Consider the following 27,573-nt stretch of genomic DNA (forward strand, 5'->3'; position numbering starts at 1 on the left):
TGACAAATCGAATTTACTGTAAGTTGGCTCATCTCTAATTACATCAATTGCAATTTGAAATCCATTGTATACGTGGCCACATGTACTGCCTGTAAGGTACAATAAACAGGTTGCACAGGGAATACTTTGAAAACAAGATTCCGTAAACATGTAGCCGACATTAAAAATAATGTATCTAGTGTATCCATGCTCTCCAAACACTTTAGAGAAGTACATACAGGGGACGATAGCTCCCTGAGGGTTACAGGAGTGGAAAAAATTCAATTAGGAGTGAGAGGAGGCGATTTAAGGAGGCGGCTATATAATCGTGAAACATTTTGGATGTTTCTATTAGCAACTAGGCATCCACAAGGTCTAAATAAGAGACTAGATTTGATAATTACTTGTCCCTGAAAAATATCGCCTCAATTCATTGCGTTCCACATGAAAAATATTGGTTGACATTTGCTTTAGTTTTTGCCGTTTTGAAAATAAAATAAATTAAAATTAAAATAATACTAACCATAGTGTAAATTATAAAGTAACACAAATGAAATAATAATGTAATAAATTATATAAAAATAAAAATAGAAAATCGGCAAAAAGATAATAATAATAACAAGTAACAAATAATAATAATTAAATAAAAATAATAATAATAAAATGATAAAATATAATAGTAACCATACAGTAATAAACAAATGTAACCAAAGTAAATAATGTAAGCATCCCTTAATTAATAAACATCCACATATGTGAAACAATATGAACTTACATGTGCAATGCATTATATACATATATCCAAACTTTATGTATAACGGATATATGCATATTTTACTATAAAAATGAATACAGGTTATAATACCTAAAATAGTAATAGCCTTGGTGCCATCTCACAATACCTTGCAGCCGTTACATTAGATCTCAGGTTAGTAGTATTAGCCATCTTGTTTCCTTTGGTCCTTAAGTAGTATAGGGATAAACATGGTCCTATCGTTACACATTAGTATGTAGATAGTATCAGGGATATAACAAATGAATGAGGTTTGCGGTTAAATCCGTATAACTCTAGAATAAGATTCACACAAAAAAAAACGCTAAGTAGGAATGTGTGAACTAGCGTGTAGTTAATCACTAGATATGAGCGAAATTACAGTAAATTCGATTCGTCATGAACTTCTCGGCTCGGCAGTTGATGACTTATCCTGCATAACTTTGTTCAGCTTTCAGGTGCTCCGGTGGGCTGGAAAAGGTGGATACATTCCTAGGAAAGAGTCTCCTAGGACTGTATCCACCTTTTCCAGCCCACGGGAGCACCTGAAAGCTGAACAAATTTATGCAGGATAAGTCATCAACTGCCGAGCCGAGAAGTACAGACGAATCGAATTTACTGTAAGTTCGCTCATCTCTATTAATCACCTCAGGATATCCAAATAGAGCGCGATCCATGTGTTATCCAGGTATCCAGTTCTTCCATGTAATTTTAATGTGATGATGCGGTAGGTCATGTGACCGGATCGCTCAGTATTTTAATCATGTTTGTTAAAAGATGTATTAGTCTATGATTAAGCCCTGTAAAGGGCGAAACGCGTCAGCCATCTTGATCTGTATGTATCCTGCTGTGGAATAAATAAAGACAAGCCTTTTACCCCATACTTTGGTGCCGGACGGAGTTCTTTTCTAGTTCAAAAATAATAAACATACCAAAAAAAAAGACACAAATGCATAAGGGGCGTTTTGGTGGGTTGAAGTACCTTAAAGGGGTATTCCAGGAAAAAAAAAAAATACTTTTTTTTTTTTTTTTTTTTTTTTTTTTTAATATCAACGGACTCCAGAAAGTTAAACAGATTTGTAAATTACTTCTATTAAAAAAATCTTAATCCTTCCAATAATTATCTGCTGCTGAAGTTGAGTTGTTTTCTGTCTGGCAACAGTGCTCTCTGCTGACATTTCTGCTTGTCTCGGGAACTGCACAGTAGAGTAGAAGAGGTTTTCTATTGGGATTTGCTTCTACTCTGGACAGTTCCCGAGACAGGTGTCATCAGAGAGCACTTAGACAGAAAAGAACAACTCAACTTCAGCATCTCTAAGTACTGAAAGGATTAAGAGTTTTTAATAGAAGTAATTTACAAATCTGTTTAACTTTCTGGAGCCAGTTGATATCTATAAAAAAAAAAAAAGTTTTTTCCCTGGATAACCCCCTTTTAACTTTTCGTGTCTGTATTCTAGTGAGCTGCCTAAAGGGGTTGGTTGTTAAAAAAGACAAGGTGAAGCGCCTAACACGGGTGTAAGACACTTGGGTGCCTATAAATCTTCTCTCTGAAGCTATAGTTCTGTATCTTATCAGTATTGCTGTGACCTTCTCTTTATATTCTGTATGGATTTATTTTGCAGCCTCCTGAGTGGAAGGATTTCAACGCTTCGGGATGAAACTGGAGCAGTGAGTAATATTCCTTATTATCCCCATTGCTTCTATTGTATGTGATTTGCCCAAACCTCCAATGATAGGCTGTTCAGGGTATGTTCACACATGGCTCTCCATTTGTATACGCTTCTGCATCACATCGGCTGTGTGTGAACACATGAAGGGGTTGTGAGCCATAGAGACAGATGCAGATGCCTAGAAGACGACTTCTGATTCCACAGATATTGAACAGACGTTTTCTGCAGACATCCTCACTGTCTAAAGCAGTGGTCTTCAACCTGCGGACCTCCAGATGTTGCAAAACTACAACTCCCAGCATGCCCGGACAGCCAACGGCTGTCCGGGCATGCTGGGAGTTGTAGTTTTGCAACATCTGGAGGTCCGCAGGTTGAAGACCACTGGCCTAAAGTGTTCAAAAAATGTCTAACAATGAAATGGACAATGAGGTCTGCAGATATATATACATCTAACCTCTGGGTCACCCTTAACCCCTGAAGGACTCTGCCCATTTTCACCTTAAAGGAGTAGTCCAGTGGTGAACAACTTATCCCCTATCCTAAGGATAGGGGATAAGTTTGAGATCGCGGGGGGTCCGACCGCTGGGGCCCCCTGCGATCTCCTGTACGGAGCCCCGACAGCCCGCGGGAAGGGGGCGTGTCGACCTTCGCACGAAGCGGCGGCCGACACGCCCCCTCAATACAACTCTATGGCAGAGCCGAAGCGCTGCCTTCGGCAATCTCCGGCTCTGCCATAGAGATGTATTGAGGGGACGTGCCGGCCGCCGCTTCGTGCGGAGGTCGACACCCTCTGGTCGAGAGCCTGGCCCCCGTACAGAGAGATCGCAGGGGGCCCCAGCGGTCGGACCCCCCGCGATCTCAAACTTATCCCCTATCCTTAAGATAGGGGATACGTTTTTCACCACTGGACTACCCCTTTAAGGACGCAGCCAATTTTATTTTTGTGTGTTTGTTTTTTCCTCCTCGCCTTCTAAAATTCATAACTCTTTTTTTTTTTTTTTTTTTATATTTCCATTCCCAGGCCCATACGAGGGCTTGTTTTTTGCGTGACCAGTTGTTGTACTTTGTAATGACATCACTCATTTTACCCTAAAATGTATGGTAAACCCCCAAAAATCTTTTTTTGTGTAAGGAAATTTAAACGATAATCATAATTTGGCAAATTTGGGGGGTTTTGTTTTAGCGCTGTAAACTTTACGGTATAACATACATGTGTTCTTTATTCTCTGGGTCAGTACGATTAAAATGCTACCCATGGTTACATACATTTCTATTATTGTACTGCTTTTAAAAAATCTGAAACTTTTTTTATTTTTTTTTTACAAAATCAGTATGTTTAAAATTTGCCCTATTTTGACCACTTGTAACTTTTATTTTTCTGTATTCAGGGATGTGTGAGGGCACTTTTTTTGCGCCATGATCTATAGTTTGTTTTACCAGATTTGCGTATATGTGACTTTTTGCAGTTTGATGTGACAAAAAAAGCTGACATTTTTTACTTTTACACCGTTCGCCGTAGGGGATCATTAACATTATATTTTTATAGTTCCGACATTTACGCACGCAACGATACCAAATATGTTTATTATTTATTGTTGCTTTTTTTTATGCTTTTATGTATTAATATGGGGAAAATGGGTGATTTAAAACTTTTATTGGGGAAAGGGATTTTTCACATTTTTTAAAAACTTTTTTTTACATTTATTTTACACTTTTTTTAGTCCCCATAGGGGACTATTTATAGCAATCATTAGATTGTGAATACTGTTCAGTGCTATGCATAGGACACAGCACTGATCAGTATTATCGGTGATCTTCTGCTCTGGTCTGCTGGAGTGCAGAAGACCTGGGGAGACGGACAGAGGCAGGTGAGGGGACCTTTGTCCGCCATCTTGGCTGATCTGATCCCCGCGGGCGATCAGATCAGCCATTATAAGTGCCACACTGCCGCAGATGCCATGATCTGTATTGATCATGGCACCTGACAGGTTAATGGCAGACATCATCGTGATCGCTGATGTCCACCATTACCGTCTGGTTCACGGCTGCTGGCAGCCGCCTGGACCCGCCGGAAATGAAGCGAGCGCAGCTCCTGCGCTCGCATCACAGCCGCGCCGCGAATGTACAGCGCTGTGCGCTAAGAGGTGCTATGCAGCGCTGTACATTTACGGCGCATGTCCTTAGGGGTTAAAGGGAACCTGACATCAGATGTTACCATGTATAAAACGTGGTAAAATCTTCTTCCTAACCGCGCCAGGAGACGTTCCTGTTGGCAGTGATGGTGAAGATATGCAGTTTGAAAGGTGTCACCTCTTGCCTGTAATTAGTCCCCATCCTTTAGTAGTTCTGTCTGCTGCATCCATATTCACGCCCCCTCGGCGTTATTTACAGACTTGACATTGCCCCGCTTAGGAAGCAGAGCAGTGACTGTCAATCATGCTGAGTGGGAGTGATTACAGCCACAGTAGGCGGGACTAGTAATGAATGGGGATCACTGACGGGCCGGCATGGGACACTTTTTTTTTTTTATACTACACACACTCGCCATCGCTGCTGGTAGGAATGTCTCTTAGGCATATAATGTGTTGCCAGGTTCCCTTTAACCCCTTCCCTCTTTGACGATTTTTCATTTTTGCACTATTGTTTTTTCCTCCTCACCTTCCAAAAATCATAACACATCCAATTTAACACCTACAGACCTATATTAGGGCTTGTGCTTTGCGGCAACAATTTTATTAATAATTTCAATTCAATTCCATTAAAGGGGTACTCCGGTGCTTACACATCTTATCCCCTATCCCAGGGGTGGGCAACCTTTTTTTTTCAACTGAGCCAAAACCACGATTGAAATTTATTTTGAGCCACATTTTTAAAACCGAAAATACATAGGATGGTACACTGTTTTTAGTTTCAATAAGTTTTTATTGAGGGGCACATGACAGGGGGCATTATAAGTACGGGGCACATGTCAGGGGGGCATTATATATAAGGGGCACATGACAGGGGGGCATTATATGAGCACATGACGGGGGGGGGGGGGGTCCTGTCATTTGCCCCCCTGCCATGTGCCCCCTGTCATGTGCCCCCACTTATAATGCCCCCTGACATGTGCCCCTCAGGTTGCCTTATTTGTGAGGGGCACAGGACAGAGGGCATTATATCTGAGGGGCACAGGACAGGGGGGCATTATATGGGCACATGACGGGGGGGGGGGGTCCTGTCATTTGCCCCCACATATAATGCCCCCCTGCCATGTGCCCCTCATATATAATGCCCCCCTGACATGTGCCCCTCGCTTATTTGCTTCCCCCCTTCTCACACCCGTCACCTTTCTCACACGCTGCGGGCTGCGGCTGCTCTGTTCTTGAATTGTCAGTAACAGCCGCAGGGATGTGATTTCCGCAGGCCGGCGCGATAATGTGATGTCATCGCGCCGGCCTGCCGTGGATGGCGTCCCTGCGGCTGTCACTGATACTTCAAGAACGGAGCAGCCGCAGCCCGCAGCGTGTGTGAAAGGTGACGGAGTGGTGGAGCGGAACAGCCGACTTCTCCCGCTCCACCATGGAGCCGCATTAAAGTGTGTGAAGAGCCGAATGTGGCTCGCGAGCCGCAGTTTGCCGACCACTGCCCTATCCAAAGGATAGGGGATAAGATGCCTGATTGCGGGAGTCCCGCAGCTGGGGACGCCCGCGATCATGCACGCGGCACCCCATTTGTAATCAGTCCCCGGGCTCATTTGCACCGTGATCTGAAGATTTTATCGGTACCATTTTTATTTTGCTCAGACTTTAATGGTATAAAAAGTGACCAAAAATAAGCTATTTTGACTTTTGAATTTTATTAGGGGGGGGGGGGGAGGTAATTCAAACTTTTATTAGGGAAAGGGTTAAATCACATTTATTAACTATTTTTTTTTACACTTTTTTTTTACACTTTTTTTTTTTTACACTTTTTTTTTTTTACACTTTTTTTTTAACAATGTTATAGCTCCCATTGATTGCAGACACTGATCAATGATATGCCATAGCATTGCATTGATTAGGGTTATCGGTGCTCCACTGCTCCTGCCTGGATCTCTGGCATGGAGCAGTGAATCGGCGATCAGACGGCAGGAAAGAAGGTGAGAGATCTTCCTCTGTGTTCTCAGCTGATCGGATGCCGCGGTTTTGCCGCAGCAGTCCCGATCAGCCCACTGAGCTAGACGGGAGTTAAATTAACCTCTTTGAGACGCTGCGATCAACTTTGATCGCGGTATCTAAAGGGTTAATGCTGGACATCAGCCCTATCGGCGATTTCCGGCATTAGCCGTGGGTCCCAACCAGGTATGATGCACACTCACCTGCTGAGCGTGCGTCATACCTCTGGAGCCTGCAATGGACGTACATTCACGTCCATTTGTGGCAATGGCTTAATGGGGTACTCAAGTGATAGAAACTCATACCCTATACACAAAAGTTTCTGATTGCAGGGGGTACAAACTCTGGGACCCCCCCCCCCCCAATATCTCTAGAACGGGGCACAACACTCTCTCCGCTTAATGAGCAGACAGATCCAAATGTTAGAAGGCATTATTAGTTCTTCAGTAATAGAAACTAATCCCTATACACACAGGATAAGTGTCTGATCACAGGGGGCCGGCCTCTGGGACTCCCCGCTGAACACTCCAGCCCCCACCTTTAGAGACGTACTCATCTCCGCAGTGACGGCCCACTCAGCCAATCACCGATCGAGGCTGGGCGTTTTATAAGTTGGGGGCAGAACGTTCAGCTGGGAGAATCTGGCTCCGTTCTGCAGATGGCCGGGTGTCCCAGTGGTCGGACCTCACACAGTCAGACACTGATTCCCTATCCTGTGTAAAGAAGATAAGTTTCTATCACCGGAGTTCCCCTTTAAAGGGGTACTCCCGTGGAAAACTTTTTTTTAAAAATCAACGGGTACCAGAAAGTTAAAACAGATTTGTAAATCGCTTCTATTAAAAAATATTAATCCTTCCAGTACTTTTTTGGGGCTGTATACTAAAGAGAAATCCAAAAAAGAAATGCATTTCCTCTGATGTCATGACCACAGTGCTCTCTGCTGACCTCTGCTGTCCATTTTAGGAACTGTCCAGAGCAGCATATGTTTGCTATGGGGATTTTCTCTTGTTGTGGACAGCTCCTAAAACGGACAGCAGAGGTCAGCAGAGAGCTCTGTGGTCATGACATCAGAGGAAATGCATTTCTTTTTTTGGATTTCTCTTTAGGATACAGCCCCTAAAAAGTACTGGAAGGATTAAGATATTTTTAATAGAAGGGATTTACAAATCTGTTTAACTTTCTGGCACCAGTTGATTTAAAAAAAATAAAAATTAAAAAAAAATAAAGAGTTCCACCGGAGTTCCCCTTTAATAATGCCTTTTTAACATTTTGATCTGTCTGCTCTTAGGGAGTGTGTTCTAATACAGCAGTGGTCTCCAACTTGCAGACCTCCAGATGTTGCAAAACTACAATTCCCAGCATGCGGCTGTCCGGGCATGCTGGGAGTTGTAGTTTTGCAACATCTGGAGGTCCGCAGGTTGAAGACTACAGTATACTTGGGCTTTTTACATTCTGCAGTGTCAGTCAGTGGTGTACAATGACTTCTTGATGTATACCTCTGACTGATACTACTGGAGGGTATAGCGCAGCAGACGACACTATTCCATAGAAAAAATACACTTTTGGGGTACGTTCACACTTACGCAGATTTGATGCGCAGGATTTTCTGCTGCAGATTTCAATGTAAACTAAATGACTGAGCACCGCTTCTAATCGGCAGTTACAAATCCTGCGCATCAAATCTGCGCAGGATCCTGTATGTGTGAACGTAGCCTTGGTCTCCATTGATTGAATGTAGCTCTATGAACACAAACATAGCTATAGAGGAAGCAGAAGTCGCAGTCGCATCGGGGCCCTGGTGCCTAAGGGGGCCCCAAAGCACATCTGCCCCATAAGAAACCAATATTCTAATTGACATATGGGACCCTGTTTGTAGATTTTGCATCGGGGCCCAGAAGCAACAAGCTACGCCTCTGTCTATGGATACTTAGCTTGTCCCTTTCTATACACACCAAACATACTTCATAAGGTTGAAAAAAAAGACCAGAGTCCATCAATAGAGATGAGCGAACTTACAGTAAATTCGATTCGTCACGAACTTTTCGGCTCGGCAGTTGATGACTTTTCCTGCATAAATTAGTTCAGCTTTCAGGTGCTCCGGTGGGCTGGAAAAGGTGGATACAGTCCTAGGAAAGAGTCTCCTAGGACTGTATCCACCTTTTCCAGCCCACCGGAGCACCTGAAAGCTGAACTAATTTACGCAGGATAAGTCATCAACTGCCGAGCTGAGAAGTTCGTGACGAATCGAATTTACTGTAAGTTCGCTCATCTCTATCCATCAAGTTCAACCTATAACCTTAATGAGTCCCTACTGAGTTGATCCAGGGGAAGGCAAAAAAACCCTCATACTAGAGGTAAAAATTCCTTCCCGACTCCGAATATGGCATCAGAATAAATCCCTGTATCCACGTTCTGTCCCGATAAATCTAGAATCCTCAACCTGTAATGTCATTATTCTCCAAAAATGCATCCAGACCCTTTTTTTAAATTCTTTTATAGAGTTCACCATGAGCACTAGAGATGAGCAAACTTACAGTAAATTTGATTCGTCACGAACTTCTCGGCTCGGCAGTTGATGATTTTTCCTGCATAAATTTGTTCAGCTTTCAGGTGCTCCCGTGGGCTGGAAAAGGTGGATACTGGGAGCAAACGGAGCGGAGGAACCCCTGGCGTAGTGGCGCCTTGACGGGGGTTTTAGTGGCCCTTCCAGATGTTAGTAAGGGGTAATGTGGTTAGAGTTATATTTCAAGGGAATGGGGATTAAAGGGTTAAATGGCTGCCGCTCCTTTAAGGGACAGTAGCAGGTGGCTCGAGAGTGGGGTGAAAGGGAGGTCATCTGGAGGGGAGGGGGAGGAGTGTATATAGGGGGGGTGCTCCAGGGGGAGGAGTGTATATAGGGGGGTGCTCCAGGGGGGAGGAGTGTATATAGGGGGGTGCTCCAGGGGGGGGGGGAGTGTATATAGGGGGGTGCTCCAGGGGGGGAGGGTACTCACCAGTCGGCGTGTAGAAGCAAGAAGAAGGTCCCGCCTGCCCTCTTTTAAACGCTTGGTGGGTGGGATTCTGATAAGGGGGAGGCATGTGAAAGGGTCCCGGGGGAGTTAGTAGTTTGAAAGATAAATGTTTGAGATGGTTCAATTGGGCCTCAGGAGTTCGAGGGATTGTGCAGAAGGTTACAGGGGTGCCCCAGGGGTAAGAAGCGTGTTGCACAAATCCGGTTGGGGGAGGGGAGTGCCCTCCAGCTTGGTTATGTTTATATGTAAATATTCCAATGTTATTTATTGGTTTGTTAAATAAATGGGCCACACGGCCCAATATTCCCACAGCAGGTGTCAGTGTCTTTTCTATTGGGTGAAGGGGTTCTTACTTGGTTAAGAGTGGGTTAGATAGGAAGGGATGTATCTAAAATCCCATCCAGTCAAGTCCTAGGAGACTCTTTCCTAGGAATGTATCCACCTTTTCCAGCCCACCGGAGCACCTGAAAGCTGAACTAATTTATGCAGGAAAAGTTATCAACCGCCGAGCTGAGAAGTTCGTGACGAATCGAATTTACTGTAAGTTCGCTCATCTCTAATGACCACCTCCTCAGGCAGAGAATTCCACAGTCTCACTGCTCTTACAGTAAAGAACCCCTGTCTGTGCTGGTGTAGAAACCTTCTTTCCTCTAGACGTAGAGGATGCCCCCTTGTTATAGATACAGTCCTGGGTATAAATAGGTCATGGGAGAGATCTCTGAATCATGGGAGAGATAGGGCTAAAGTGTGATGTGTACAAAGTAAGGGCCATACAAATCTATTTTATATACAGAAAAGCCTCCTTTATATTTGTAGCCTTTTTTTTCTTTTATCACCTGCTTTACACCTGGCTCTCTGAGCATTTGCCTTGCAGCAAATACTTGGCTGTATATTTCCTCTAACCGCAGGTTGTACGTCTTTTCTCAAATATGTTAGGTGTCTGTTTACTTTATCGTCCATTTTAACAGAGGAATTCCAAAAGTAAGATCAGTAGAGATGAGCGAACTTACAGTAAATTCGATTCGTCACAAACTTCTCGGCTCGGCAGTTGATGACTTTTCCTGCGTAAATTAGTTCAGCCTTCAGGTGCTCCGGTGGGCTGGAAAAGGTGGATACATTCCTAGGAAAGAGTCTCCTAGGACTGTATCCATCTTTTCCAGCCCACCGGAGCACCGGAAAGCTGAACTAATTTATGCAGGAAAAGTCATCAACTGCCGAGCCGAGAAGTTCGTGACGAATCAAATTTACTGTAAGTTCGCTCTTCTCTAAAGATCAGGTTTATTGGAAATTGCGGTAACTTTAGAGTCTTTGGGGGAGATTTATCAAAACCTCTCCAGAGGAAAAGTTACTGAGTTGCCCATAGCAACCAATCAGATCACTACTTTCACTTTTGAAAGGCCTCTGAGAAATGAAAGCAGCAATCTGATTGGTTGCTATGGGCAACTCAGCAACTTTTCCTCTGGACAGGTTTTGATAAATCTCCTCCTTTGTGTTTTGCCCATCTTACCGAGTCAATTTATTTAATTTTTTTTTCTCCTCTTCTTAGATATTTATCGATCGCGATCCGACTGCGTTTGCACCCATACTGAATTTTCTTCGAACAAAGGAACTGGACTTAAGGTGAGTGCTGCTCTGTCTGAACGGAATTCTAGAATTTATTTTTTATTTTTATTGATTTCTATAAACATGGAGACAGCTGTGACTTATTGTAAGAGTGGTCCCCCTTCATTCTAGGCCAGTGTTTTCCCAACCAGTGTGCCCCCAGCTGTTCCAAAACTACAACTTCCAGCATGCCCGGAGTTGTAGTTTTGCAACAGCTGGAGGCACCCTGGTTGGGAAACACTGTTCTAGAGACACGTCAAAAGTTTTGATTGGTCATGGTCTGAATGTTCAGACCCTGAATGGTCAAACAATAGCTTCCGGGAATGCTGGAAGTTGTAGTTGTGCAGCAGCTGGAGACACACTGGTTGGAAATCACTGTTCTAGGTGATTGGTTCCAGAGTTTCAAAACCTTCTCATGAAAGATCGGTTATATTTAACAGCTATATTATCACTGTAAATTCATGCGTGAAGTAAACATCAGCACTTAAAGGGGTACTCCGCTGCTAGACATCTTATTTCTTATCCAAAGGATGGGAGATAAGATGTCTGATCGTAAGGGTCCCGCCGCTGGGGCCTCATACGATCTCCTGAAGCACCCCCCCCCCCGCATTCTAAAGAAATGCGGATTCCGGCGGCAGTGGCCGTGATGTCATGGCCACGCCCCTTTGTGAGGTCACTCCACACCCCCTCCATTCATGTTTAAAGGGGTATTCCAGGAATGTTTTTTATTTGACTATGCTACAGGGGCTGTAAAGTTAGTGTAGTTCATAATATAGTGTCTGTGCCTGTGTGTGACGGTTTTCTCACAATTCTTCTGTGATTTTCAACCCAATATTTATTTTTAACAGCATACAAAATGACTGTTGTCTCGGATTTTTCCCAGCTTGCAATGCGGCCGAGACCTGACTCACTAGTCAGCTGATGACAGGGAGCCTGTCTGCTTCAATGGGTGGAGGGATCGCTTGGTGAGAGAGAGATCACTCTGCAACTAATGCAACAGCTGTAGGCACCCTGATTGAAAATCACAGTCTTTTGAATGGAGGCAGCTCATTTATGTTTCAATGGGTGGGGTGGCTGATGTGTGGGAGGGAGGAAAATGGAATTGTGGGATTTGTAGTCAAAAAAAGAAAAGTCAAAAAGGGAAATACAAGTTCACAAAAAGCTAGCCACAGTGTTATGGTAATCTCACAACATAGTCATTTATCCCCAAGACAAGCGCAGATCCTTCCTAAGCATGTCCATTACTGTCTGCCAGGTACGTACTAAAATCACCTTATGCTGGATAACCCCTTTAAGGGAGGGGGCTTGACGTCTGGGTGCGGTGTGACATCATGAGGGGCGTGGCTGTGATGTCATGATCATGGACGCCCACTCCAAGAATTCTGAACAAAATGCTCAGAACGCTGCGGCACAGGAGTACCCCTTTAAATTATGCCGGCGTCATTTTCTTTTATGGATTTCGTCTCGTACCTGCTGCAGAATTTCAAATAGCCCTAAGGGGTGTGAAGAAATTCTGCATAGAAAATCTGCAACACATACAGAGCAAAAATTACACACACGAATTTACAAGCTGAAAATTATTCCCTGTATAGGATTACTTTACTCCAGATTTGACACGGTGTTCAACTATTTATTGATAATAATAATTCTTTATTTTATATAGTGCACACAGATTCCGGAGGGTTGTACACTCAAATCGGTCCCTTTCCCCATTGGGGCTCACAATCTAAAGCTATAACCTGTTTTTAAGTGTGGGAGGAAACTGGAGTACCCCCACGCAAACATGGAGAGAACATACAAACTCCTTGCAGGCACAATCTTTTGTAACCCCATTTCGAGTTATTTTAAGATTGTTGTAATTTTTTTAACACTTTTTTTTTTTTTAGTCCACATAGGGGACTATTATAAGCAATCATTAGATTGCTTACACACATCAATACTATGAATATGTATTGCATTGATTTTTAAGAACAGCGCTCTACGTTTACAGAGTGTGGCAGGCTTTATAAAGTCTACATGGCAGGCGCAGAGGCCTTCAAAAAGGCTTCCAGGCGCCATAGTTACCGAACTAAAACAAGAAGGAAGAGCGCTCCATAGCGTAAAACTGCCACTCCAGGGTCCAATTAGTAATAGTAAAAAACCCTTACTGAAGGCGGTTGTGTGAACTCACACACAACAATGGTCTGCGGGAATGAGAAAGCAAGTCTGGTCTGCAGCCTCCCCAACCTAGGCAATATTCAACAGGTGAGGACTTCCAAGGGGCGGTGAGGGATATTGGCGCTGACCAGAAACGGACACGTCCGGTGAGTAAAATATTTTTTATTTAAATGCAACACGTTTCACCGTACTAAGACGGCTTCATCAGGCATGCCTGATGAAGCCGTCTTAGTACGGTGAAACGTGTTGCATTTAAATAAAAAAATATTTTACTCACCGGACGTGCCCATTCCTGGTCAGCGCCGATATCCCTCACCGCCCCTTGGAAGTCCTCACCTGTTGATAGTTACCGAACGGCAGTTGTCACATGGGTGCCGATAGGAGCTTTGACAGGTGTGTCAGGTCATCCTCTACATTCTGTGATTACTATTGATTGCAGCATCTAGAGCAGTAGGGCCGGCTCAAGACATTGTGCTGCCTGGGTCCAAGAGTGAAACGCCCCCCCAAAAAAGTACTATGCCATAAAATTACGCTGAAAATTAATCTGCAGCATCTGGCAGGTGTTTCTCCACATTAGGCAGCATAATCGACCCCCCCCCCCACACACACACACACACCCATAGACACATTTACCTGGCCTGCGCAGCGCTTCTTCTCTCAAGTGGCGGCCTGATGAGTGACGTCACTGACATCCTCCTGCGCTGGTCTGCGGAGGAACGTCACTTGTGCGCAGTCCCTCATCAGACCCGGGTCGGCCGGCCGCAGACTCGCTGTCTAAAGTGCCCGCTGCGCTATTATGCGCTGCAGCCGCTTAAGAACTGAGCAGCGGTGGCGCAGTGGCAGGGCTGGCCCTACCATGAACCTAGGAAGCACAAAAAGAAATAAAATAAAAAAGGGGCAGCAAAGTGCCGCCCCTGAAAAGTGCTGCCTGGGACCAATGGTCCCACTGGGTCCCATGGTAGTGCCGGCCCTGTAGAGCAGTGTTTCCCAACCAATGTGCCTCCAGCTGTTGCAAAACTACAACTCCCAGTATGCCCAGACACACCACTACTATATAATGTTTGGAAATCCTGTTTAGGTAAGAGAAGGCACACGGTGACTGTCCTGGAACCTTTTAACCAACTACAAGGCCTAGTAAATCTCCTAACTTACACCCATGTTGTCTCTTGTTTTCAGAGGAGTCAGTCTGAATGTTCTACGTCATGAAGCTGAATTCTATGGAATTACTCCGCTGGGTAATTTTATTCATGTTATGCTTTCAGGGGGAATCATCCACAACATATGGAAATGTAGCAGATCTGAATATGTTCATTAAGCAGTTTGTGGCCTTTCATTATTCACATTATTTAACCCCTGGCTCTCGGTGAGGAATGTGTCCGGTAGATGCACATGTTCCTCCGGGGCCGGGGTCCCATTTCAGGGGGGGGGGGTACCAGCAGTCCGTCTATGACTATGTCTTGTGCATGGAAATGGGACAAAGCGTCGCATGGAGGTAATAGAAGAAAATTACACAGTATTATAATGTGGCATGATGGACTCAAAGGCTAAAGAAAAAAAAATCCTGGAAAAGCATTTTAGGATAAATCAGGAGATTAACCCCTTAACGACCATGGACGTAAATGTACATCCTGGTGTGAAGGTACTTCACCAGGATGTACAATTACGTCCTGTACATGACTGCGAGCATCGGACCCGGACCCGCCGGTAATGGTGGACATCAGCGATCACTCTGATGTCCGCCAATAACCCCTCAGATGCCGAACTCCTCAATACAGATCACTGCATCTGCGGCAATGCGCATGTTTAACCCCTTAAGGATTCAGCCCATTTGGGCCTTAAGGACAATTTTATTTTTACATTTTCGTTTTTTCCTCCTCGCCTTCAAAAAATCATAACTTTTTTATATTTTCATCCGCAGACTAGTATGAGGGCTTGTTTTTTGCGCGACCAGTTGTCCGTTGTAATGCCATCACTCACTTTACCATAAAATGTATGGCGCAACCAAAAAAATACTATTTGTGTGGGGAAATTAAAAATATAACTGCAATTTTGCAAATTTTGGAAGGTTTCGTTTTCACGCCGTACAATTTACGGTAAAAAGGACATGTGTTTTTTTAATTCTTTGGGTCAATACGATTAAAATGATACCCATGATTATACACTTTTCTATTACTCCAACATACAAGGTAATAGAAATAAAGCCGGCACTCACCGTTCTTCTCAAATTTCTTGCTTTATTGTACTCGCATAAATTCAGGGGTAGGGAACGGACGTAGGGGGGTTACATATGCGACAAAAGCTCCATTTCGTGCTAAGGATGCACTCCCTCCGGAAGTGCATCCTTAGCACGAAACAGAGCTTTTGTCGCCTATGTAACCCCCCTATGTCTGTTCCCTACCCCTGAATTTATGTGAGTACAATAAAGCAAGAAATTTGAGAAGAACGGTGAGTGCCGGCTTTATTTCTATTACCTTGTATGTTGGATTACTACGAACACTTGTCTACAAGCCAGAGCACCATAGTACTTTCAGCAGCGTTTCCCAGTAAACTGTAGAGATCCTCCCACGTCCTCAGTGCCGTATGCACATCTATGAGTGCTACTTTTCTATTACTGTTCTGCTTAAAAAAAAATCGCAAACTGTTTAACCAAATTAGTACGTTTAAAATTCCCCTATTATGAAGACCTATAACTTTTTCATTTTTCCATGTAAGCGGCGGTATGAGGGCTCATTTTTTGCGCCGTGATCTGTACTTTTTATTCATACCATATTTGCTTATATAGAACTTTTAATACTTTTTTTAATACTTTTTTTGGGGAATAAAATGTTCTAAAAATATTTTGGACTTTTTTTTTTTACGTTCACGACGTTCACCATACGGTATCATTAACATTTTTATTTTAATAGTTGGGATATTTACGCACCTGGCGATACCAAATATGTATATAAAATATTTTTTTTTTACACTTTTTGGGGGTGAAATGGGGAAAATGGGACGTTTTTATTGGGGGAGGGGGTTTTTCAGATTTTTTATTTATTTATTTTTTTAACTTTTATTTTTACACTTTAATAGTCCCCATAGGGGACTATTTATAGCAATCATTCGATTGCTAATACTGTTCAGTGCTATGCATAGGACATAGCACTGATCAGTATTATCGGTCATCTTCTGCTCATAGTTAGTACGGTCGAAAAAAGACAGACATACGTCCATCAAGTTCAACCAGGGAATTGAAGGGTAGGGGTGTGGTGGGATATTGGGGGAAGGGATGGAATTTTTATATTTCTGCATAAGCATTAATGTTATTTTGTTCCAGGAATGTATCTAACCCTGTTTTAAATGTATTAATCGTTCCTGCTGTGACTAGTTCCTGAGGTAGACTGTTCCATAAATTCACATTTCTGTTCCATAAATTCAATCGCAGACCAGAGCAGAAGACCTGTGGAAAGCAGCGGAGGCAGGTGAGGGGACCTCCGGTTGCCATTCTGGATGATCTGATCGCTGCGGCAGCGCTGCGGGCGAGCCGATCATCCATTCAAAGTACCGCAATGCTGCAGATGCCATGATCTGTATTGAGCAAAGCATCTGAGGGGTTAATGGCGGACATCAGCGCGATCGCGGATTTCCGCCATTACGGGCGGGTCCCTGGCTGCTATCAGCAGCCGAGACCTGCCGCGCATGACTCTAGCATCGCTCCGATGCTCGCTGTTATGCATAGGACATAAATGTACATCCTGGTGCGTTAAGTACCAGCTCACCAGGACGTACATTTACGTCCTGCGTCGTTAAGGGGTTAAATGGAGGATCGGATCACCCACGGCACTGTCGTGGGAATCCGATCATCTAAAATGGCGGCCGGAGGTCCCCTCACCTGCCTCCGTCCATCTCTAGGGGTCTTCTACTCTGGTCTGAGATCCAGCACACCAGAGCAGAAGATCGCCGATAACACTGATAAGTGCTATGCCCTATGAATAGCACTGGACAGTATTATCAATCAAATGACTGCTATAAATAGTCCCCTATGGGTAAATAAAGTGTTTAAAAAAAAAAAAAGGTAAAAATAATTTGAAAAATCCCTTCCCTCAATAAAAATGTAAATTGTCCCTTTTTCCTATTTTACCCCCCAAAAAGCTTAAAAAATAAATTAATAAACATATTTCGTATCGCCCCGTGCGCAAATGTAAGAACTATCAAAATAAAATGTTAATGATCCCGTATGGTGAACAGGGTAAACGTAACAAATGAAAGTCCAAAATTGCAGATTTTTTGTCACATCTTATATAAAAAAAAAAAAATTATAATAATAAAAAGTGATTTAAAAGTTTTATATACGCAAATGTGTTATCGATAAAAGGTACAGGTCCCTGCGCAAAAAATTAGCCCTTATACATCCCTGTATACGGAAAAATCAAAAAGTTATAGGTGGTCAAAATAGGGCGACTTTAAACATACTTATTTTGTACAAAAAGTTTAATATTTTGTAAAAGCAGTACAATAATAGAAAAGTATGTAAAGATGGGTATCATTTTGGGGGTGTGGCCTGCATGCTTGACTGAGCGGACCTGTGAGCCGGAGCTCCCGCTCCCTCAGCCTAATATACCCGGCTTTTCATCACCCTGAGTCCTCGTTTCCCCTGTGGCAGCACATGGAAGTCCAGGATCGCAGGTGGTGGTGGTCCTAAAGCGCTGGGAGCTGACAACCAGGGGTGCGGTGCTGCAGGAGGCTCCGGTGAGGCACTGGTATGCGGAGGTGCTGTGGGGACCGAAGGGCAGGTGTCCGGAGGCTCTGTACAGGTGCTGGGAGGCCGCCGCCATTGCTGCCTTTCGTGGGTGGGGGCTATTTGGTTACCTAGGTAGCTCCCGCTGGCAGGTCTGTGAGGCTCGCTGCCCTCATCCTGCCTGTTGCCCGGTGGTCTACACCTGCTGGAGCTGCATACCAGCCTAGCTTCTGCTGGAGGCAGTTGAGAGGGGATACTGCTGGCCCTTTCTGGTTCGTGTCGGAGGGGGTGAACTGCTGGCCCCAGCCTTGGACTCTGCTCTATACTTGAGGACCCTTGCCTGCTGTGCCCTGCTGGAACTCCATGGTGCTGTAGTTGCTGTGCTGTTGCCCTGCTCTGAAGCTCTGAACTACGAGTCTTGCTGGAACCTGTTGTTCACCTTGCTGGTGCTGTACTGTTTTTCTAACTACAGTGGGGGAACTCCTGTTGAGCTCTGGTCTCCCTAAGTCTGTCTCTACCTGTCAGTGGTTACCCTGCTTGTTACTATGGGAGGATCCCGCAATAAGAATAAGAAATCCAAGGTGGCTGCTGAGACGGTTAGATAGTCTTCTGAAGATAATTCCTCTGATGATGGTTCATTACGATCATGCTGACCATCCCACAGGGACTCCTGTGCACCTACCCCTCTGACATCTAAAGTGTCATCCTATGCGGCTAAAGCACTGAGCCAATATTCCAGGGCCCAAGACCGACCGGGACGCACCTCTCCTGACCCATGCCTCCTGCATTTTAAGGGTCCTGACAGCCCCCACAGCCCCGCTCTCTGGCCCGGTCTCCATATACTGCCTCAGATATTGATCAGAAATTTGCTAAACTCCTGGCGGCCATCACAACCTGCCAAACCTTTATGCTCTCAAGGGTTGACGAACTGCGACAAGTCTTTGTTATTCTGTGGCATGAAACCCAGAAGATCAGGGAGTGTACCATGGAGGTGGAGCATAGGGTCTCTACAGTGGAGGAGACCCTGCAGCCTATTCCCCAGAAAATAGCCACTCTCCAGCGTCAGATGAAAGAAGTGGCTGACCGAGCAGATGACATTGAGAATCGCTTACGCTGAAATAATATTCGCCTGGTGGGCTTTCCAGAGACGGCTGAGGGATCTGATGCAGGTACCTTCATTTTTACCTGGCGTAAGGAAATCCTGCCTGCTGACACTTTCTCTCCTTACTTCTCTGTGGAACGGGCTCATAGGGTCCCGGGCCGTCCTTCTCCACCTGGGGCCCTCCTAGACCCTTTTTGGCGAAATTGTTGCACTTCAAAGATAGAGACGCTGTCCTCAGAACAGTCCACCTTAAGGGCGAGACTGTTGTTCTTTTCAACGGTGCCAAAGTGGTCTTTTATCTGGACTTCTCTGTGGAACTCCGCAAGCACAGAATGAAATTCACTGAAGTTCGTCAGCACCTCCGGTCTAAAGGTTACAAGTATGACATGCTGTTCCCGGCGTGGTTGTGAGTAGTGGATGGCGGGTCTACAAATTTCTTCTCCTCTCCTGCGGATGCCTTGCAGTGGGTGGATGCTGCACCGCCTGCTCGCTCTCCGGACTGAACTCTGCTCCTGCTGGACTTCTCACTCTACTTACTGTTTAGTTAGTCCAGGAGTTAGGGGGTTCCTTGTTTAGGGCATTTCATAGGTTCCTATTTCCTTAGGGCTCTCTGTTATATGGGTGTAGGCCTTATGTGGGTTGGTTGTTCCCTATAGTTGTATGGTTGGGGGAGGCGGTTTACTGGATTGTTCTTCTAAGTTAGTACTAGCTCTTCCCCAATTTCCTAGTACGGTTTAGGGTATAGGTCTGCACGTGTTTGCTTAGTGTTAGACAGGGAGTTTTTGGAAATGTTACTTACTTCTGTTGTTTTTGTTTGTGTGTTTTTCTGCCCGGTTTGTTGGTTTGTCTGTTGTGTGTCTGGTTTGTTTGCCCTGGGGTGCTCCTACCTCTGTCCCGAGTCTTGGTATTGTCTCCTCCTGTCAGTGTCGGTCTCAGATGGTATGATGGGGTCACTTAAAGTTCTTAGTTGGAACGTCCAAGGCCTTAATTCTTAGTTTAAGCGGGTGCTGTGTTTTGATTTTGTTTAGCGCAACTCCCCATATATTATCTGCTTGCAGGAAACCCATCTTACGGGTCAGAAGGTGTTGGCCCTTAAGTGGGCATGGGTGGCCAGGGATTATCATGCTTCTTATTCCACTTCTACCAGGGGAGTGTCAGTCCTAGTGTCTAATGCACTCCCTATAGAGGTTTCTCAGGTAACCTGTGATGACTTTGGGCATTTTGTTATTCTTTACTGCTCTTTGTACTCTTTTCGTTTAGTTTCGTTGTCCTTATATGTTCCCGCTCCCTTCCGAATGGAGGTATTGGATGTTATTACTGCTAAAGTGCTTACCTTCCCTACTGACCCTGTTCTTTTTGTAGGAGACTTTAATGCTATTCCGGACCCACAGATCGATCGCACCACTGCCGTGGACCCTGGTTTTCCCCAGCTTGCGTCTTGGCATCTGGCGTTGGCTCTCACTGAGGTCTGGAGATGGAAATTTCCGAATGACTCGGCCTTCTCCTTCTATTCTGTGGTGCACAAGTCCTTCTTTCGAATTTACCTTGCCTATGCCTCAGCTGACCTTTTGCCTCTGGTAAGTGATATCCTATACACCAGTAGAGGGATCTCAGATCATTCTGCTCTTCTTCTTACTCTCAGATTAGGTCCTACTTCTTCCTCTAGACTCTGGCGTATGCATCCTGGGTGGCTTGGGTCTGTACCGATCTCTGGGGCCTTGGGGGAGGCACATGTTAATTACTGGACTCATAATGGGCATTATCCTGATGTTCTGGTCCAGTGGGATGCCTATAAGGCTTCTATGAGAGGGGCTTTTATAGCAGGGGTGGCCGGCCAGAGGGCTTTTTATGCAGCTACAGAGCGGGCTCTTCAGTCAGAGATTGAGTGTTGGAGGCAGCAGTGATTAGGAATCCCTCTTCCCAGGCTGAACAGAAGTGGGCTGAGGCCCAGAGTTCGTTATTGATCTTGTAGAAGGACTGGGTGCAGTTGAAATTGGTGGACAGGGAAGCAGCCTTCTTTGACTTTGGGGATAAGAATGGGATAAATATGGGATCCAAGGCTGGTGTCATCTATTCCCTGTATTCGTGGGTTAGCTGGAACCTTGGTTCGAGATCCAGTGGCTGTTAATGGGGTTTTTCAAGCCTTTTATAGTGACTTGTATTCTTCTGGTTATTCTAGAGTTCCGGATGGTCTGGGCTCCTTTTTGGCGGGTCTCCCCCTTTCCCCTCTCACTCCCGCTCAGGCTTCTGCCCTTGATGCTCCTTTTACGGTTGAGGAGGTGTTTCAGGCCATCAAGGAACTGCCCCCCCCGGGAAGACCCCAGGGTTAGATGGGATGGTTGGGGCCTGGTATGGGCTGAACGAGGAGAAATGAATCCCTATATTGCTCAAATTGTATAATGCTGCCTATGAGTTGAGAAGTCTCACTGACTCTTTGAGGGAGGCCCTAATTGTAGTTATCCTCAAGCCCGGGAAGGATCCGATTCTGCAGGACTCCTACCGTCCTATTTCCCTTTTAAATGTGGATATTAAGATTTTCACTAAAATCCTTGCAAATAGGCTTAAAGGGGTTATTACTTCCCTCGTTCACCCTGACCAGATGGGCTTCATGCCGGGTAGAGATACGGATGTTAATGTACAAAGGCTCCAACTTAATCTATACGCCTAGGAGGGCGATGCTTCTGCAGGTTTTGTGGCCAGCTTAGAGGTCTATAAGGCCTTTGACTATCTTTGGTACCTGTTGCTTGCCCTCCAATTTGGACCTCGCTTTGGGAATTGGGTTAGGTTGTTTGTATGTTCAGCCTAGGGCCCGTATCCAAACTAATCTTGATATATCTGACTTGTTTCCCTTGGGCAGGGGACCCAACAGGGCTGTCCCCTGTCACCTTTCCTGTTTGCTCTGGCACTGGAGCCATTGGCTGTGGCAATCTATGCCTCGGGATCTATTTGGGGTCTACAGAGGGGGTCCTTGGTGGAGAAGGTCTCTATGTATTCTGATGATACCTTAGTTTATCTGGCTGATGCCGATGAATCTCTCTTGGCTTTGTTTGACCTCCTTGACACTTTTGGCTCTTTGTCGGGCCTGCGTGTTAACTGGACCAAATCATCCCTGATGCCTTTATCCAAGAGTGTGGTCCTTTCGACTTCCCTTCCCAAAGGCCTCTGGCTGGTGTAGAGTTTCTGTTATTTGGGGGTGGAAGTGTCTTTTTCCCTGGGTACCTTTTTATGACTCTGAATCTAATGCCCCTTTTGACTCTTACTAACACCAGACTGCGGGGTTGGTCCTCTTTGCCTTTATCAACATCTTTAAATGTATTTATCTTCCTAAGTTTCTCTATCTTTTTCACCTCTCTCCTATTGTTCCTCCTAAATGGTTCTCCAAACCACTGAATGCTACTCTGAGATCCTTCTACTGGCAGGATAGACCTTCGAGACTGGGTCAGGCTATTCTCCAGGCGCCAAAGCAACGAGGGGGTCTTGCTGCTCCGAATATGTATGGCTATTTTCTTGCTTCGCAGCTGGTCTAAGCGGCATGGTGGACTGATCTGGATCTCTCAAATGCAGCCACGTCTCTGGCGGGGGTGCTCATGGGGTCCTATGAGTCCTTGATGAATATGCTGTACAGGTACTCTTCTTCCTCCTACCTGTCCTATTAAAACGGTGGGGTTGGTTTAGTTGGTGGTCTCAGCTCGCTTTCCCCTGCCAGCGATTTCTCCCAGGGCACCCCTTTGGGGTAACCCACATTTGGCGCACCTTCAGGGGTTGGAGACGGTTGGCTTTAGGAGCACACATGGATTAAAACTTGCTATGCACCTGTTTGAGGAGAATTAATTTCCTTCCTTCTCGGTTATGTAAATTTGCTTCAATCACCCTCGGAGTGCATATTTTAGGTATATTCAATTGAGACATGCGATCCAGGCACAGTTTGGCTCCTTGGATGTGGCTCCGGCCTTTTCTGATGTTGTGCTGTTGCTGGTTACTTCTGACTTCGCCAAACCACTTGCGCAGGTGTATGCATTGCTACAATCTGTGGAGCCGGATCCCTTTGCTTTGGCTTTTCCGAAATGGGCGGAGGTAGTGCTGGGCGGTACACCGGTTCATACCGAATACCGAAATTTTTGTCCTGCACCATATGAATTTTTCCCATGCCGCAATTCTGGTTGGGCCCCAACCCCTCGGGAATGAGTGAATTATCAACCTAGCGCTGCGCTGTCCCCATCGGGGAACTAATCACATGTCACCCACAAGCGCTGCCCTCCTCGTCCTCCTGTTTGTTGCGGGCCGCCGGCGCTGCAACTCTGTACTGTACGCTGTAGCCCTATGCCTGGGCTGCAAAAGATAAACAAAATAAACTTTAACTCACCTTTGATGTTCTGCTTCGACCGGTGATAAGTTGAGCGCACTGTCATGTAAGAAGCCGGCTTCTTACATGACAGTGCGCTCAACCTATCACCGGCCGAGGCGGAACATCACTGCGGCCGGTGATAGGCTGACGGCTCTCCGACGTTCCCGTCCCCAGGAAGCAGGTGAGGCCGGTACCGAAGGTGAGTTAAACTTTATTTTGTTTATCTTTTGCAGCCCGGGCATAGGGATACAACGTACAGTGCAGAGTTCCAGCGCCGGCGGCCCGCAACAAACAGGAGGAAGAGGAGGGCATGTGATTAGTTCCCCGATGGGGACAGCGCAGCGCTGGGCTGATGGGCTGATAATTAATTTGGAGGGGGGGAGAAGAAGCAGAACAGCGCTCGCAGGTCACATGATTTGGGGGGGGGGAGGGGAGAAATACTGTTATACCGTGGAATCGGCATAAGTTACAAAAATACCTGATACACATTTTTGGTCATACCTCCCAGCTCTAGGCGGAGGATATACCGGGTCTTTCGGAGGAGCAGTGGAAGGAGGTTGTGCGGTCCTATTATCCTACTGCTGTTAGTGCTCGTGATCTTCTTATCCAGTTTCGTCTTACTCTTCGCTTGTATTATACACCTGTCCTCTTGCTTCATATTGGGGGTTTCATCTTCTGCTGTTTCCGGTGTAATGTTCATAGAGGTTCACTTTTGCATGCTGTGTGGGACTGCCCATGTGTGGTTCCCTTCTGGAAGGAAGTGTTGCAATTTTTGGCTGATCACCTGGAGTTTCCTATGTTTATGCCCCGGAAGTGTGTCTCCTGGGTGTTATTAATGGGCTGGTGTCTAGTTCGCATAGGCGTCTCTTGGTAAGTTTTCTTTTCTGTGCTCGTAAAGTGATCATTATGGCTTGGAAGGACACTACTACTCCTCTTCTCTCCCACTGGGTGGCTTTGGTTAGCAAGTTTGTTCCTCTGTATCAAGCCTTATATAAGTCGTGGTTGTCCCAACAAGTTTGTTAAAGTTTGGATGCCCTGGTTGCTTTTGGAGGCCTCAGTTGATCCCCTGGTTTGGTCCGGGTCACAGACTTAGCGGTCCTATTATCTACGGTTTCTACTGTTGTCATGGAGGGGTAGGTGGTGGGAGTTCCCATGGTTGTGTGTCTGCGTTTTTGGTTGTGTGTCTGTATTGTTGGGCCTGTTTTAACCGGGAGCTGCACAGGTTGGGACTATTCATGAGACACATTGCATGAGTGTTATTGGACTGACTTGCGACAATCTATTATACTGTCCTTTTTTTTTCTGTATGCCTATTCACCTGTACCCATCCCTTGTTTTTGCATTCTGGACGCTCCTGTGGGGCTCCTAGTTGTATTTAGTTTTCTTGGGAAAATTGCATAAATAAAACTTTTAAAAAAATAAAAAGGGTATAATTTTAATCGTATTGACCCACAAAATAAAGAAAATGTAATTTTTACCGTAACATGTACAGTGTGACGACAGCCTCAAAAATTAGCAAAATTGTGGTTTTCATTAAAATTTCCTCACAAAATATATATTTTTTTTTTATTTTTATTTTTTTTTGGGCTTGCCGTACATTTTATGGTAAAATGAGAGGTGTCTTTACAAAGTACAATTGGTTATGCAAAAATCAAGCCCTCATATGGGTTTGGGGATGGAAATATAAGAAGATTTTAGAAGGCGAGGAGGAAAAAAAAAATGCAAAAATAAAATTGGCCTGTCCTTAAGGTCAAAATGGGCTTGAGCCATAATTTTTGCTATTGCACTCCTTATGGTAAATAAAAAAGATTTCTAATATACTTTGGTTAAAAAAAATGTTTTCTATGTTTTATTTGTGCTTAAAAAAGCTCAAGAGCACATTTTCCCCATCTTATACACAGACTTAGGACCGAGGCCCAAACACAGTGGTGTGTGTCCAACCAAAAGCATATGGCAGTTAAGTGTGAGAGGAGCTATGATTGGATGAGGCTTGACACCCCCCCTCTGGACTCCAGGCTGCACTTTCTGTGTTTGGGCTTCATTCCTAAGTCTGTGTATAAGATGGGGGAAAATGTGCTCTTGAGCTTTTTTAAGTACAAATAAAACATAGAATACGTAATTTTTTTTAAGTGTATTAGAAATATTTTTTATTTACCATAAGGAGTGCAATAGTAAAATTTATTTTAAGGGGTTAATCTGAGAACAGGATTAGTTGTGCCGAATGCCACACACAAATGTCCAATCTCCAGAATACCAGTGAACCACTTAAACCATAGACATAAATAACTATTTAAAGAGAACCTACTATAATTTTCATGCTGCCCAAACCACAAGTTATGTGGGAGGTCTTCCTAGGTTTTCCCCTGCCCCACCAGCATTGATGGATAGAACTTCTGGATTAGGTATAGGGAGAGATTTATTCATTGAAATGGACACTATCATAAAAAATTTTTTGCTATTGCACATTTCTATTTTTTATTTTTGTTTAAAAAAATCTGACATTAGGTGTCTCCCTACTTGTCCAGAGCACATTTCCCCTCATCTCTTGCACAAAATTTGGACTCCGGCTGGCCTGGCAGAAGTCCAAAATCAGGAAATGCAGTCTGGAGTGCTGAGGGGGGCTGCAGCCTTATCCAATTATAGCTCATCTCACACTGAACTGCTCTGGGCTGTGTGTAGCAGAGTTAAGGAGAAAATTCTCCCCTGTACAGAGCAATACAGAGCAATATCAAGGTAGAAAACTAACAAATAATAAAAATAAAGGCAGGGGGTGGTTTATCATGATGGGCGCAGTGACCTGGGAGGATTATAAAATTTAATAAGATCATGGTACTCTTTAAGGCTGGAGGAGAGCAGACAGAAGCCCTAGGGACCACCCAGTAACTCATGTTTCAGGCAGCATGAAAGTGATGACAGGTTTCCTATTTATAAATCGCAGCATATCCTCTCTATAGTTATAAATGGCAGTCTGCACCGTGTATCTTATTGCCTTCGCCTCGCTCCACCGGTAGACGCACAGTACATGGTCGTTCTCAGGAAACATTTCAGTATGCAAATTCCATTACGGAAGAAAATTAGTTGCACTCACCATAGTTATATTCGTGCTCATGCTTTATTTAGTCCATAGTGCTGATATACAACCGACGGGTATAGGTGACAGAAAATACTGGCATCTGTACTTGTCTGTTGTATATCGACACTAAGAACAAAATAAACCACGGGCATGAATATAACTGAACAAGAAGAAAAGTCCAGCACTCCAGTAATCCATAAAGCTTCTTACTTTTATAAAAATCCATTAGAAAACAGAGAGGTAAACACTTCTCAAGCAAGACAGAAAAAAGCTTGACATGTTTCAGGGGGGTTGCCCCTTAGTCATAAGCATGTGACTGTGCGAAACGTGTCAAGCTTTCTTTTATCAAGTTTAAGAAGTCTATTCTTCCCTGTATTCTAATAAATTATGAAAAAAGTAAGACGTTTTATGTATCTCTGGAGCGTTGAACTTCTTTGTGTTCTGTATTGCACCTGTGCATTGTCCGGGCGCTTCCAGTGGGATCTTCATTGACCTAGCTGACTAATCTTGATGTGTGTTTGGCCACCAATATTACTGGCGTGTGACACACTCTTTCTTCCTGAATGTAAATCCCAGCACATAGCTACATAATACCTTCACCTATGTTTAAGCAGCACTGTCATGTTTGCTGCTGCTCCATCATAGGCTTCATTCACACTATTACGTTATAGTTTCTATTAGGGATTGACAGATTATCGGTTTGGCCGATATTATCGGCCGATATTCACGATTTTGGACGTTATCGGTATCGGCAATTACCTTGCTGATAATGCCGCACCCCCCGCCACCGCACCGCCCCGGCCAGAGACCGCTGCCGCCGCTGCCCCATTGCCCCATTGCCTCCCCCATCCCCGGTTTAATTACCTGTTCCCGGGGCTCGGGCTACTTCTGGCTCCTGCGGCATCCTGTGTGACGTCCTCAACGCGACGTCACCGTCGGTGTGCACAGTGACTGCTCAGGAGGATGCCGGAGCCAGAAGTAGCGTGGACCCCGGGAACAGGTAATTATA

The 27,573-nt window shown here is 44.8% G+C and overlaps 1 protein-coding gene across 1 annotated transcript in view; it reads left to right on the plus strand.

Annotated features, from left to right (window-relative positions):
• Nucleotides 1-27,573, plus strand: part of KCTD3 (potassium channel tetramerization domain containing 3) — a 103,307-nt gene that overhangs the window by 7,589 nt on the left and 68,145 nt on the right. The window contains exons 3-5 of the mRNA XM_056568339.1: nt 2,374-2,419; nt 11,115-11,188; nt 14,504-14,562. Coding sequence (XP_056424314.1) covers nt 2,374-2,419; nt 11,115-11,188; nt 14,504-14,562 — 179 coding nt within the window. The remainder of the gene's footprint in view (nt 1-2,373; nt 2,420-11,114; nt 11,189-14,503; nt 14,563-27,573) is intronic.

This window comes from Hyla sarda, chromosome 3 (genome assembly GCF_029499605.1).
Source record: "Hyla sarda isolate aHylSar1 chromosome 3, aHylSar1.hap1, whole genome shotgun sequence".
Taxonomy (NCBI): Eukaryota; Metazoa; Chordata; class Amphibia; order Anura; family Hylidae; genus Hyla; species Hyla sarda.